The 15,126-nt window shown below is 44.1% G+C and overlaps 1 protein-coding gene across 1 annotated transcript in view; it reads left to right on the forward strand.

The window, feature by feature from the left end:
- Positions 1-15,126, forward strand: part of AUTS2 (autism susceptibility candidate 2) — a 630,583-nt gene that overhangs the window by 165,974 nt on the left and 449,483 nt on the right. The window contains exon 5 of the mRNA XM_014953035.1: positions 12,867-12,968. Within this exon, the coding sequence (XP_014808521.1) occupies positions 12,867-12,968 (102 nt within the window). The remainder of the gene's footprint in view (positions 1-12,866; positions 12,969-15,126) is intronic.

Genomic DNA, 15,126 nt, shown 5'->3' on the forward strand with positions numbered 1-15,126 from the left:
AACATTACTTAGAGGGCCATTAACATATCTTTCCAAGTGATTTTTGACCTTTTCCTGAATAAGCACTTTACAAATTATTAAATGCCAGAATGAGGATTAATTTAAGTAAGCATAATTTGATAGTAGTCCTGTGTTACCGGTTTTTTGCACTTATCTTAAAACAATAATAAAACTCCACTTACCTAGGATATGACTGTATTTTCAAGACAGGTAAGTCTAGTATGATTTTAAAGCATATTAAAGAGAAGTTAAAGTGAGGGTTTTATCAGTATAAGGTACAGAAATTGTCTGTCAAGTAATTCTAGTGGACACCGAGTTCCCTAAATGGATTTTATATCCCTAGAAGTCATTGGAAATGTTCTTCTTGATTTCAGCGGGCACCGGCGCTTGCCGATTCCTTACCTCTGTTGAGCTGCCAGCACAAGGGCTGAGAACAGCAGCTGGCAGAAGGATTTTCTGGAAATGACACTGGTTTTAGACTTGGACTGAGGCAACCAGCTCATCAAATCTATCCAACGTTAAATCACCTTTGGTCAGTGTTGACAGGGGACAGACTCCGAGATGTACCGGGGGATTTTTTGACATTTGCAAATAGGAGGACTCATTATTTCAATTGGCAAAAGTAGTCCAAGGTGAAAGCACAGTGCTACAATATATTTTACATTATTTCTCAGGATGAGAGGGAAAGAGAGGTGAGCAGGAAAAAAATTATCCAAAAATAATGTAGAGCAAAGCCCAAAAACCCAACAAGCTGGTATTGTTAGGAGTTTGAAGACATTCTGAATTTTTCAGACCAGCTGCAGCTCTTATTATGTTATTCCAGGGCAAAAATTCAACAAGATTTAAGACATGAAGTCAAGCTGTGGTTTAAGGATGTAATTCTTCAGCGTTTCTCTTCCTGGTAGTGCCTGAGTCCTTGCCACCCCTTCCCACCATCGCCGCCTCTGTCGTGCCAAACCAAGAACTGATCTGAGTTAGAACCAATCCAGGAAACAAAGAAGAAATAAAAAATAACCTGGTCATTTCTGAGTTGGCTGAGTTCCCTGCAAAGCCCTGGTGTTATCTGCAGCCGTGCAGCCCGGGGAGTCTCAGAGCTCTGGGGAAGGCTGCCCGGAGGGGTGGGTGACAGCAGGGTCGGCTCCTCGAGCAGAAGGGATGCTGTGACACTGTGGCCATGGGTACAGGAAAATGGTGACTCGTTCCTGACCAACAGGCTGGCGTTGCAGAGCAGCACCCAGGGCTGCCAGAAACCCCTGCGCAGCCCCAAATGCTGAAATATCTTATTTTGTTCAAACTGCTTCCCTCCAAAGAGGGTGGAGCGCGGAACACAAAGGTTCCTCTAAGTGGCAACGTGCCATCCATCAGAAGCTAATCCAGATTTAAACAACTTAAACAACAGTTCCTCCCTTTGCTTTTCTCCTGAGTTATTTGTGATGACTAGCTTCTCTTCATCTCTAAACTCATCTCCACATCAATGACAGCTGCTAATGAATTCAGAGGGTTCATTCCCTTCCCTTCTGTGCTTCTTCAAATAGCTTTTCATTGCCAGATACTTCAGCTCCCCTTTCCTGCTAACAAATTGGTACTGAGGTATATTATTATGACTTTTGCTTCTATCATTCAAGCAAGGGGAAAATACAATATGTATAGACGTGAGTTATATGTCAAAATGCTTTTACTCCCCTTCCCCCCCCTTCCCTTCACATTATTAAATTACAGAGAAATACTATCATAATAGCCTCTTGGCCAAGTCACAGAGAGCAGAGTTATGGTTCCCTTGATAAATTGCAAAACATTATTAAGTTTTGCTCTCTGGACTGAGAGTATTGGCATAAAAGGACATCAACCACAGTCATATTGGTCTTGATTGCTGCTTAATTGCTGCTTGTTTGTGTTAGAGATCATGTGGTTTGATTGATCTTGCCCTGCTTTTGTCATTATAGTTACAACTTCCTAGTTTTCTCCTTGTACAGAGACCACGGGATGACTTTTAAATCTTGAATTATTTATATGGCCAGCCAGTTAAACGGCTTAAAATAGTATTATATTTTTAAGCCAATAGCTCAACCTTCAAATCATTATTTATGCAACCAAGTTATTAAATATTTATTCTGGGCTTATATCGAACTATGAAATAACAGAGCTCTTTTAAGTAAACAGTGGCAAACATCTTGAGGTCCATCCATGAATACTGATATTTCCTCCTCCAAGACGTTTATTTACTCGTGTAATGTTAACTGGGTGTCAGGTTAGTGGTCTGCATTGAGGGGAAAAAGGATGACGGTAGCTGTGACTTAATTCAAGCGAGCAAGTCCTGTCACTCTGGTCTTTTTCAGGCTCCATTCATGGAGCTGCTTCACATCCTTAGATGTTCCCAAAAGGTCTCACCCCATCTTGTGTCTCCCCTGTGCATGGGTAGTGACCATCCTGTGGAACCTGAAAGGAGTGAAAGCCTGCAGAACCTACCTCGGTTGGATGTTTCCCCTCATTAAAACAGATGGAGGGTCTTCAGCCGAGTTTGGAAAGAGCTGTAGAGCTGCAGTGTTGTTTTTTTTGACCTGGCCTGTTTGCTTTTTGTTCCATCATGTGATTAATTTTATCCTCTTAACATAAGTATTCTTCCAGTAAGTTATACATTTCAAAGTCAACCAGAGGCCAAGCAGAGTCCTTAGGGAGTTGGATGTCAGGCACTCCAGGCTAAATGGGACAATATTTCTGTTCTTCTCTGCCCTGTCCAGAGATTCAGAGTAAAGGGAGGGCATTTGCCTCTGCTTTCCTGCCTCACCCGACCTTTCCCGTACAACAGAAGTGAGAAAACTCAGAGATCTGTGGTTGGGACGGGGACAGAGTCCCTGAAGCCACAGGCTGGACCCTTTGCCTGTCACCTCTGAAGCAAGAGCTGGTAACGCTCTGACAAGAGGGATCTGGAAAGCCATTGTTGCCAAGTGCTCTGAAACAGGCGATTCTTACCCAGAACGTTGGGGTAAAACTGCCAGCTTGGGTCTCTGGTTTTGAAATGAGCAAGCCTAAATGGAACCACAAAACCCAATCAGTCCCCACAACCCGGTCTGGTGGGAGGTGTCCCTTCCCAGGGCAGGGGGTTGGAACTAGAAGGTCTTTAAGGTCCCTCCCAACCTGAACCATTCTGTGATTCTATGAAATCCACTGGTCCACGGAGGGTATTCGAGGGGTTCAGTGGGGGGTATGCCCGAGCAGCTGTATGCCCATGGAACTTAAAATGTGGTGTGGGGACACAGAAAGCAGAAGCAAGACTTGTGGGTGGTGTAAATGGTCATCACTCGGCTGAACAGCACGGAGGACTTGTGCTGTGTAGGGAGCAGAGCGTGAAGGGGTGTGTATCCCTGCAGACAAGGATGGGACACTGGTACAGGGCAGGAATGGGCACTAAAGTGGCTGTTTCAGAGGTGGGTTTTTAGATGTACAAAGGCTGGTTTCCCTGACACGGAGCCCAGGGAAGGCCCTGGAAATCCAGAATGGGCTACAGAGCAGCTCAGCAGTGGGATGGAGGAAATGTTGGGAGGGGTCGATGGGTTCCCCCCAAGTTGGGAGGCCCCGATGGGTTCCCCCCCAGTCTCCAGCGCTGGGGTGCCCCCGAGCAGAGCAGCTGGACCCTCACTCCTCATCCCTCTGCCGCGGGAGCGGCGCGGGGAGATTGATTGCTACAATGGAGTGCTTTGCAAGGTGTAATTTTAAGGGCCATATTTCTCACTGTGCAGCCATCAAAATGCAAAGGGTCAGAAGAAGCCTATATTTTTTTGCAATTCAGCTTTTAAAGTGTGCTGAAATACGCTTCATTTGTTGCAATTGCCAACAGCTTGCTGTTTCGTACCGCTCTTAACAGGAGCTGGGGAACAGAGCAAGTATGTTACACTTTATATGTTGTATAATGTATGTATGGTTCTGGGGTGTGATGAGTTTATGCCAAATTTATCTTTGATTTCTGTATAAACAGCCCAGAAAAAATGATGGGCTGCATTCTCTGTGTAACTTAGATAAAATAGAGCTACAGAGCTACTTCAGAGTACCTTCTGTGAGCTATATATCTAAGGTTGCCCGAGCATATAATGAAGGAGAAGAGGATCTGGAAATAAATGCCCGTTCTCTTTACCCCCCGCCCCCGCTTTGGCAAGGATGCTGTTTATTCTTAGCCTGTGTTGCTTCTGCTGTCGCTACTGTGAGCAGAACAGGATCACTTGGTGTTTCTGTAATAACAATGCTAAATAGCCAAGTTCTCCCCAGGAGAAGAGGGGTGTAGCTCTGTGTCTTTCAGTAGGATCTCCCCCATTTAAGGCGGTAGAGGACGAGTTCCTCTCCTCCCATGTCGTGAGCGAGTGCAGCAGCAGCAGCCCCTGGATCAGTCTCAGGCAGCAGGAAATGACCACCAGTGCTTTAGAATAAGTAAGTTAAAGACACCCTTGTTCTGTATCATAGAGCTAATTAGGTAATTGTTTATAGTTACGTGTTCAGGTTCTATTAGATTTAGATTTCTTTGTCAACAGGAAATTGGAAAAAAATATATGTGTGTTTATTCTTGTTTTTCATAAAAGGAATTTTTGAACAGGAAAATTACTTCTCAGTAGAGGCAGGGAGGAAACAAAGGATAACACCTTGTCTTTGTTGGTCTACTTCACTTTTACCATACGGGTACGCAAAATAACACTTCGTATTCTGGTAGGGATGCCAGATCCCAGGATGATGGTGTGTAGGCCCTGATCCTCAGCAGCTGACAGTTTCTTGGAGCATGTACATTGGTTGTTTTCAGATTAAATATCAAGGCATACACAGACAGCCTCTCCTAATGCTTTATTGTATCTCTTAGGTAACAAGATTTTTCTTCCCTGGTGTGAAAAATGTCTTTGTATTAATACTGTTCAGAGTCCACACACAGTGTGAATCTTTTTTTCATATTTACTGCCTAAACTTGTGTGCTGTAAATATTCTTCCTTCTCATTATCTCACCTCTGATTTGCTTTCCTTGGGCTGCTCCTCTGTTTGGGTATTCAGGCAGATGTGGTGGTGGTGAGCATGGCTCTGGTAGAGATGCAGGGTAGAGGTCTTGCTCCAGGTCCACAGCTGCTGTGTTGAACCATCTTTAAACGTTTGGGTGACACATAAGTGCTGTGTAAGTATTATTTGTCTAACTTATGTCAGTAGCAAGATACAATTAAATGACAGTATTTAAGTGACAGCTGTTAATCATGATTTAAATCACAAGTAGCAAGCCTTGTTTTACATTGTTGTCTTTTTCTTGCTATGCAGTTCTCCTTTTCTTTGTTTTCATACAGCCAGATTTGTTCTCAATCATTGATAAAATGTTTTCTTTGCAAACAAATATTCAGTCCTACGTGAAATCTGGTGTTGCTCTTTTCTGGCTGATGGAAGACACTTCACGTGTGTGTGTTTGCTTGGGCAGGGCAGGGTCTGGCTCCTTGGGTTGGGTTTGTGCTGTACTTCCAAAGGGGACGTTACTGTTCTGCCTGTGGGTCTGAGTAGCACAGACAAGGCTGTAATTCAGTGCCATCAGGATGTATATTTCTTATTTATTCTAGATATAATTCAAAAAGCAGCATCCTTTTACTGAACGTTGCTTAACTCATCAGCCTTTAATCCACTGATGTTATACTTCTGATTTCTATACTCAATTGTTCTCTTCTTTAGAATCAATCATGCTTCAACATGAATTGTCATAATTTTGAAATCAAAGTAACAGATTTTAAGGAAAAGATGTTTCATTTAAGTGCAAAATGATGCTACAGTAAGTATTTTGATTTGCTGCTGGTTTTTCCAGCCTGGTGAGTGGGTTGGGGGTTAGTGGGAGCTGTACTTAACTTTTTGGCCGTGAGAGCACATTAAAACCACTCTCCTAAGAGCACATGATGACATTCACGTTAGAAAAAAACAAATGGGTAAGAGCATTCAGGGAGCTGGTTGGGTCAGCTCCACAGCTGGGTGCTGGAGATGCTCCCAGTGCTGAGCCATGCATCAGTTTCAGAGGCGTTGGATGCTAAAGAGGCTTCAGTGGTCCATCTCTTCCCCGTCACCCCAGCTCACAGCGGCACAGGGTGCTGCCCAGCGCTCTGGCTCACTCCCCACAGCTCCAGCTCATGCACCATTGCCAGGAGCCATGAGGATGCAGCCCAACACGGTGCTGAGGAGCACCCCGTGACCCTCCCTCTGAGGGGTGGGAGTGGGAACAGGCTTCCCAGCGTCCTCCCTCCTGTTTGTGTGCTGTGAGCCAGACTCCTCCTGCGTGCCGAGCCCTGAAGGAGCAGTGATGAATCCAGGATAATTCATGCTGAGGCAGCCCAGCCTGTTAGCTAGGACCTCAGCCGGGCCCTAGTTCAGCCAGGCTTTGCTTTTTCTCCCAGGCTGAACTGGCTATTGCTTCCTGGCCTTTGGCCACCTGGAGCAGCCTGCAGTCATCATCAGCTGCCTGATTTCCCGATGCTTCTGCCTAGATCCATGTGTGCAGCATTTGGGAAAAGTATGTGACTGCCAGTAGCAACAAAAATTCACATCTTCAGAGCCTACCTTGAGCCTGGGCTCCTGAGAAAAGCCCCTAGAGCAAGTGGAGGCAAGCTGTGTGTATGTGAAGGAGCAGGTAGAAATGTCTTTGTACTGTGAAGGGCTGTCACCCTGGTCAGGATGAACTACTGTCATGGGTTTGGGACTGGGCTGTACCTGTTCAGGCTTCCTGGAGTCAGCAAGCATCACTAACAGAGCACACGTGAGCCTGCTCCCCAGCAGAGCTGAGCTAGGGAATATTTTCACCCAGGTAGGAGCTGGATCAGAAGAGTTTTGGACTGTCTTGCCCTTGCAAAAGATGTATAAATAAAGAATGACAGGCAGAACTGAAATCCTGAAATTCCTCTCCGCGCAGTAGGGTTATGCCATCCCTTGGGGAGCAGGTGGCCTCTTCCTCTAGGACTCTGGTAAAGGCTTAGCTTGCTGGCTGCGCTATAATAGGGAGAAGTGTTAGTATTCATAACTTTAAAGTATAATGTAGTGAAATAATCCTTTAATTCCATATGGTGTGGAAACTCAGGCGCCTCGAAACTATACCATAGATTTACTGCTGCCAAATGGTATGGGGTTTTAAATTAAAATATATTAAAAAAAAAAAAAAAGGAGCTTGGAAATGCCGCATTAGGGTGTTTTTGACATGATATATAAGCTCTGTGAAAAAGGCTTTTGCTAAATTCTCAGTAGGTTTATTTATTTTGCTTTTTGTTACTTGCTAACCAGGCACCGCTACTGTGGAATTATCTAAAGTGGCTTAGGGATCCAGCAAAGCAAACTGCGGTCCTGAGAGGATGATGCTCCCTGTAGTCTGGGGCTCAGCTGCCTTTTCATCCTCCCTTATGCCTCTTAACATGATCGACTATCTCTGTCCTTCATTCTTTTCCTTTCTGAGACAAAAGGCAACAGAGAGCCATGTTGTTATGGGTTATCCTTAGGAGTGCTTTATGGCTCATGCCCCCCATCTTTTCACAGAAATGTCTGACCAAAGTAGTAACTGTAGCACTATTCCTGTAGATCCATCCTGCCCCTAAGCCTGTATATTTATGTCTGCTTTACCCTTTGACTTTGAATGGCAGAAGGAAGCATAGCAGAGAGCTGCTTTCCCTGGACACAGCTGAATATTCAGTTTGAGCTTCCGCCGTCACAAAATAGGGCTGAATATTTCCCTGGTGCAAAACCAGTTCCATTAGATTTCAAGTCACCTGAAAAGCTCTCCATGCCCTGAAAGAAGAGTTGCGCTTAGTGCTTGCTATTCCAGTAGTTTCACTGTGATTTTTTTGCATCTTTTTTGGTTTATTCATAATCTCAGCTATTTCTGCCCAGTTTCTTTGTGACCTTTAGGCCTGAGCTAGTCTCTTTCCTTTTTCTTCATCAAATGGTCACTGTTAGGGTTGGCTCTTCTCCCCTCCCAGTGCCATCTCGGTGACCCTCTCACTCTTTGTGTCCCTCATGGCACCTGCAGTTCTCCATCTACTTTGCATTACTCTGTGGGGCAGCACGGGGTGGTATGTCTGAAGGTTTTTGGCTCAGTTTAGAGCATCTGAGTGCTTTTCACCAAACCCCGGTGTGGTGAGTTTACCTTGGCTGAGGCCAACCCCCGCCCCCAGCCACTCTGTCACATTCCCCCACCTCAACAGGGCAGGGGGAGGAAATAAAAGATGGAAGAGCTTTGTGAGGTGAGATAAAGACAGGGACATCACCAGTTATCCTCACGGGCAAAACAGTCTGGACTTGGGAAAAACTAACTTAATTTATTGCCAGTTAAAACAGACTTGGGTAGTGAGAAAAAAAGAAAAATTGAAACAATGCCTCTCCCTCAGAGTTCACCCTCACTCCTTATTCCTCAGTGTGGCGCAGGGGCTGGGGGCTGTGGTCTGTCTGTGACAGCTCCTTTCCCCTGCTCCACATGGATCCCTCCCACGGGGGACAACTCCATGAGGAAAAATCTGCTCTATTGTGGGCTCTCCAGGGGCCAGGGTTCCTTCAGGGAGTATCCACCCCCTCTGTTGGGTGTGAGGGAATCTCTGCTCGGGCCCTGGCACCTCCTTCCCTCCTCAGCCCTCACCTGGCTCTTCACAGGGCTTCCTCTCACGTTGTTTCCCTCAGTGCTCTGGCATTTTTGTCCTCTCCGAAATATGCTTTCGGAGGGGTGCCACCAGCCGCAGTGGGGGCTCGGCCGTGCTGTGGTGGGGGCTCGGCTGTGCTGTGGTGGGGGCCATTGTGGAACCGGCCGGAGCCGGCTGGAACTGGCCTCTCCTCAGAGAGGCCCATGGAGGGAGCAGCCAAAGCACACAGGCTTCATGCTGCTCCTGCCTGTACAAAAGGGAGGAATGAAAACCCAGGTGAGTGCAGCAGTCTTCAGGCCTTTTTTATGTTTTTAATACACTTTGTCAGTGGAGCCACCTCACCGTTAGGAATCGTTGTTGCCCCCAGAGCCATGAGTGGGGCTGCCAGGTCCTGTAGCGTGTGATGTGCTCCACAGTCACTGAGAAACTCTCCCCACTATAAAAACCAACCCTAAATAGACCAGTTTTTATGAGTATGGAAGACTCATCATTATTCTCACTTTTTAGAGAGGGAATTGGGTGCAGTGAAGAATCAGAAATAAAGCCGGCTGCTGTGTCCCAGCCCAGTGCTTCAGCCAGCAGCCCCCCTTCCAGATCTACTTCTCCTTTCCCTTTCTTTCTTTTAATAGGAGAAGTGTAGTTATCTGCTTAACCAATTCTGCTTGACTTTGAATATCCTCCAACAGATTTAAAGGCATTACAAAGTAATAGGTTCTGTATTGTGATAAAAGATTTCCAGAACTATGACGTTACAATGCTAAGAATGACCAAAAACAAGAAGGCTTTTGGATGGTGAGCGTTCCCTGTGCCCTTCAGCCATTCAGCCTGGGCAAATGGGCTCAGGTCACTGATTATCTTTTTTTTTTAACATGTAACATGTCTCTTATACTCAAGGAATCCTGGAGGCTGTACAAGTTTGTTGGGAGTCAGCGACCCTCTGTGTTCTTAGGGTTTTGTGCTTCCAATCTAGAAAGTGTCTGTATTTCATCTTTGTGAGTCCTTTTAGAAGGATCCCTGCATGGATACATTCGCTCCCACTGTCCAGTCAAAGCGTGGAGTCAGTTATGCTTTTTGCAAACCCTTCTTTGTTCCTCACTGGGTACACAGTAGAAGTGTAACGGCTGTGTTAATGTGGGAAGGCCCTCGGTGGGGCACTTGGGTAGACATCATGGGAGTTTCATGGTGGCTTTGCTTGTTGCATGGTGTACCTTGACAGCAGTGCTACAGAAACAAGAGTTGTCAATGTTGCACTTAAAATTTTTTCCAGTGACAATTGCATTTTCGAGGAGAAACTGATTTTAGGGTCCCTGTGTGCCCCAAAGCAATGCGCCAAATGCATGCAGTGTAACTAAAGATCCAGTCTTTTATTTGTAAACGTTGTTTAGCAGCACTATGTTGTTTCAACGTCGTTTTAATTTTAAGTGGTTGAATCTGTGCAAGTAGATCAAAATGAATCATTGCCTATTCACATTAAGTGTTCTCATGTGCATTTGTGTGTAACTTTGGGTTCTTAAAAGAAGACAATGGGCACATTTCCATGCTTTATTTTTTTAATTTAGCACAGATTGATGGGTTTTGGAATAAAATGTAAACCCTCAACAGTTTGGCACATGGAGAAACTCAACTTGGAAAAAAAGAAAGGAAAATATGGAAAGCTTATAAATCTTAACTTGGACTTACTTCTGAGTTTGCTGTCGAGTCTATGTAGTTCGCTTTGTTCCTACAGAGTTTCAGGCTCAGATATCTTGGTCATATTCTCTTATTTCTTGTAAATTGTGTCTAGAAAAATGACACCTGCTGGGGTTTTCTTCTCTACTGTGTAAAGAGCTGGAATTTGCAACGTAGAAGTATAAAAATCACGCCGTTATGATTAGTTAGCAAATAACTAATGTATGAAAATTGTGTACAAAATAAATTGAACTTCTAAAAATAAAAATTTGAGACTGGAAAAAATTCTTCAAGCCCCAGATACAATAAGAGTTTTTCCATCATTGAGAGGATGTTGACAAAAGACTGCGTCAGGGAAACTTGATCCATTTTCATTTGGGTTGTTAAATTTTAAACCTGGGACCATAAAATTACAGTACACAAGTGGTCCTAGATAAGATCTGTGAGTTTATATATGAGGTATAAGACTTCTTAAATTCATTATCCTCCCCTCCACCTCCAAAAAAAGCTACCTAGTTCTATTGGATCTGACTGATAAACCATTCCGTTTGAAATAAAAATCTTTTTACTTGAGAATTTCTGGCTGAGCTGTGGAATATTTAGTTTATTTATTAAATTGTAAGTGTTTGACAAATAGCTCTAGATCATATGTTACATTTTCTTTGCGCTGAGAGTACACCTGTGCCATTTTTTGCAGTTGTGCTCATACATTGCAACTCGATTGTGTGTCTGAGCCTGTAGCTTGATGTACTTTCTCCTTTCTTTCTTTTGACTGACAGAGAGCACCCAAACCTGCCTTTTACTAATGAGGGGAATAAGGGATGAAGGTAAAGCAGCACGCACAGACCAAACTTGCAGACATGATTTGCTCTTCCAGCAGTAGGGATAGACTGATGATAACCATTGGGGGGAGGATGCTTTGTGAACCTGGGAAAAGTGAGCAGCGTGTACAATGTGAATGTATATCTGGGAAATAGAGCAGAAATGGTTTTGTGGGCATGCGCCTGTGTGTGAATTTTTCTGTGTGCTCATGCAAAATGTTTCTGGGAGTACTGGAAAAAAAATGAGGAGAGAGAGAAGAAAGGCGAGGGGGGAAAGCTGGTGGAGAGAGTTCATGGAGAAGGAACTTTTGGTCTCCAGTCAAAAAATGGTGATGAGTGTGATTAGCTATTTCTGTGCAGTCTGAATAGAAATTACTATGAATGTATTAATAATTAGAATAAGTTAGGATGAGTTATTTAGTATATGTTATAAGAATACTGGTAAATGTAGTAGGTGGCTCGTGAAATACTTCATTAGGTACCTCACCAAGTATTTTCTCTGCATTTACCTCTGCTGCCAGTATTTACATAAGTGATTTTAAATCTACATTTCTGAAATTGACTTTTTGCCAGTCTTAAACTCAGGAGTAACCAGTCTTCACATAAAGTCAGTTTGAACAAAGCATCAACAAGGCTAAACCAAAATTTTAATACATTCAAGCAAAACATAGGGAAAGATATGCTAAAAGAAATATATACATTTTCAGCATCGCAGTAGATGTAGCTCATATCTTCCTCTCACTATATATATGTTTATGTGCTTGTGGACACGTGTGTAATGTATGTGTATGGTAAGTGTTCATTTCGGTACGCTGCTGTTGTAACATGTTGACCTGCAGAATCCACAGCATAAGAGAAAGCAGATGTGTTCTCAATTGTATTAAAAATATACTTCGTAATATTTTTTTGTATTTTTTATTTATTAGAATGCCAGTAAAGTTCATTAAAGCTGGTTTGAAAGGCAAAAGCAACCTGATACCTATTAAGTAGATCACGTTGGTTTATGAACATTGAGGTTAGTGTCAGGCAATGTTGTTGGGGGCTATCCCAGCGAAAGGTCTCCCCGGAGTGATGGCTGCTCCTTCTCTTGGGGAGATTTCCATTGATTCGGGATCCTCAATATTCTTACGTTGTAATGAGTGAGGGACTGATTCTGCACATGCTTCTATGTGATGGTAAATATAAAAACTGCATCTATGGCATAAATAGATTGAGAAGTCTACAAGTTCCCAAAATGAAGGTCTTAAACTGTGATTTCATTAGGAAAAATTTTTTCACTGAAAGGGTTATCAGACATTGGAATGGGCTGCCCAGGGAGGTGGTTGAGGCCCCATCCCTGGAGGTGTTCAAAAGACAGGTTGATTAGTGCTGGGAGGTCTGGTTTAGTGATGATGCTCCTTGTTCGTTGTGTGGGTGTCTATTTTTGTCAGAGTTAGGTTGACGGTTGGACAAGATGATCTTTAAGGTCCCTTCCAACCTAGAAGATTCTGTGATTCTGTGATTCTGTGATTCATTGGGACACGAATGTTACCTTCTTCTGCCTGCAGGGTCTCATCCCTCACGTGAGCCTGCTTTGTTCTCTGCACTCCTGGTCTCTCTGAGATGCTGCCTCAGCACCCAGGCTGCACCGTGCTGGTTGCATTGCTGCAAGCACCACAGAAACCCTGCTTTGTGCAGATGTGGGGTTGGATTGAAGAAGAGCAATGTCAAAGGGACTCACCTGAACCAGGCTAAACTTTCGCTCTCTCTGTTTTTTCTCTTCCTGCAGCTCAAGCCAGGCCAAAACAGTTGCCGAGACAGTGACAGTGAAAGCGCCAGTGGGGAATCGAAAGGTTTCCGGCGAAGTAGCTCTCGGGAAAGACTCAGTGACGTAAGTAAAACTCCTGCAGCCAAATACTGCTCTCATTAACCCCAGTGTAGTTTTCTGAGGGGTGTAAGTCATACCAGGATTTAGTTTCTGGGATGGTTTGTTGCTAAAAACCCCTTCCATTTAGGGGGTTGGGAGAGGAAGAGGTAACTTAGGTCTCCTGCCCTGATTCAATAAACTTCTTAAAGTTTGGTAAAGCGTCTGCCTGTGTGAAAACACTCATTCATTTTGAAGTAGTTGAAGGCCATTTAATGAAGTTAAAATGCTCTGCATAGTTGAGAAGTGAGATGGCCTCTTTTTACCCCAAGTGGGGAAGGAAAAGAATGTATTTCTTTGGGCTAAATACTGTCTTTATGAAAAGTATTAAGACTGTCTAGAGAGACTCGGCTAATTTATATATAATGAATTGATATAACATGGCCAACAATAGCATAAGCTCTGCCTTATTGCTCTACCTAAACTGCTGTGGAAGGTCCTAAGATGGCAGCTCTGCAGAGAATGTTCTTCTCCACTGAAGAATGCTGGCCATTCACGGAGTGACACGCATGAGTTATTTGGACATATGAATGACTACAGAAATCTTTCTGTTGCTGCAATTAGATTACTATTTATTATGTGTACCATCACAATCCTTGAGTGTTTTATTCATGGCTCTGGGTCCTCTGTGCTACGTGCTTTACAACACAGAATATAAAGAATATAAAGACAGCCCTGTCCTAAAAGTGTATCTAAATTGGGGATTTTGTAGGTCAGATCCTTTTCTGGTAAAAGCATGGATAGCTACATCACTCAGACCAATTTGTATCAGCCAGCAATCTGGCCCTACTTTTAACTAACCCACATTTTGGAAATGGGGATTTTATTGATAGCATGTCCATGTAGATTTGGATGACAGATACCAGATGGTGTCCTCTATAGGCCAAATCCAATAAAACTGAATTGAGCAGACATTAAAAGAAATACCTTTGTAAAGAATACATTTCGTTGTGCAAATTTAAGCCTGAAGGCACATGGCTAGTAATTTTTGCTGAACTGTGTGTATCACTGCAACAGCCGCCTGATTTTTATTTTTTTTTTTTCTGTGAAGGTGTGAAATCTGTAGCACTCTCTTTCCTCATCCCTTTGTCACATTATTGTAGAGGTCTGTTCCACCCCCAGAGCCAACCTTTATGGGTACATTCAGCTAGACACTTCAGAGCCTGCCTTTCGTGGCTGTCAGGTGAGGTCAGTCTGGGGGCTGTGAGGTATCTTTGGAAGGGGCAGAGTGAAACCAGAGGAGATGGTAAGGAAATGCTCTGTGCAGGTAGCAGTGATGGCAGCTGCCCGCCAGCCTGTCACCGGTGCTATCCTAGCTTGCTCTGAGCCCTCTGGCAGCTGAGAAGTCACTGCAATGAACTTCACAATTACCCAGCACCTTCCAGCGAAAAAATTCACAGCTCCTTACAAACGTGGTTTTAATTTAGCCTTGTCACTCCCTTGCAGTGTACTGAGTGGAGAGCTCTGAGGCTTATTTGAGCTTCCCAGCAGCTCATATCATTGCAGTGCCAGACCTGGCAGTGAGAGCAGAGTCCTGCTTCCCCTTCCACCAATCAAATACAGTTTTCCTCTGATGTTTTTACAATACTTTCTCTTTATAGAATAATAGAGTCATAGAATAGTTTGGGTTGGAAGGGATCTTTAAAGATCACCTAGTCCAACACCCGGCCATGAGCAGGGACATCTTCAATTAGGTCAGGTTGCTCAGAGCCCCGTTCCAGCCTGACCTGGAATGTCTCCATCCACCACCTTTCTGGGCAGTAAGTTCCGGTGTTTCACCACCCTCATTGTAAAAAAATTCTTCCTTATACCTAGTCTAAATTTTACATTCTTTTAGTTTAAAGCCATTACCCCTTGTTCTGTTGCAATAGACCTGCTAAAAAGTTTGTCCCCATCTTTCCTGCAGGCACCCCTTCAGGTACTGGAAGGCTGCAGTAAGGTCTCCCTGGAGTCTTCACCTCTCCAGGCTGAGCACCCCCAACTCTCACAGCTTGTCCTCATAGGAGAGGTGTTCATACTTCCATTCATCTTTGTGACCCTCCTCTGGACTCACTCCAACAGGTCCATGTCTTTCCAGCTCTGGGGACCCCAGAACTGGACACAGTGCTCCAGGTGGGGTCTCATG

This window comes from Calidris pugnax, unplaced genomic scaffold, assembly GCF_001431845.1.
Source record: "Calidris pugnax isolate Ruff unplaced genomic scaffold, ASM143184v1 scaffold133, whole genome shotgun sequence".
Classification (NCBI taxonomy): Eukaryota; Metazoa; Chordata; class Aves; order Charadriiformes; family Scolopacidae; genus Calidris; species Calidris pugnax.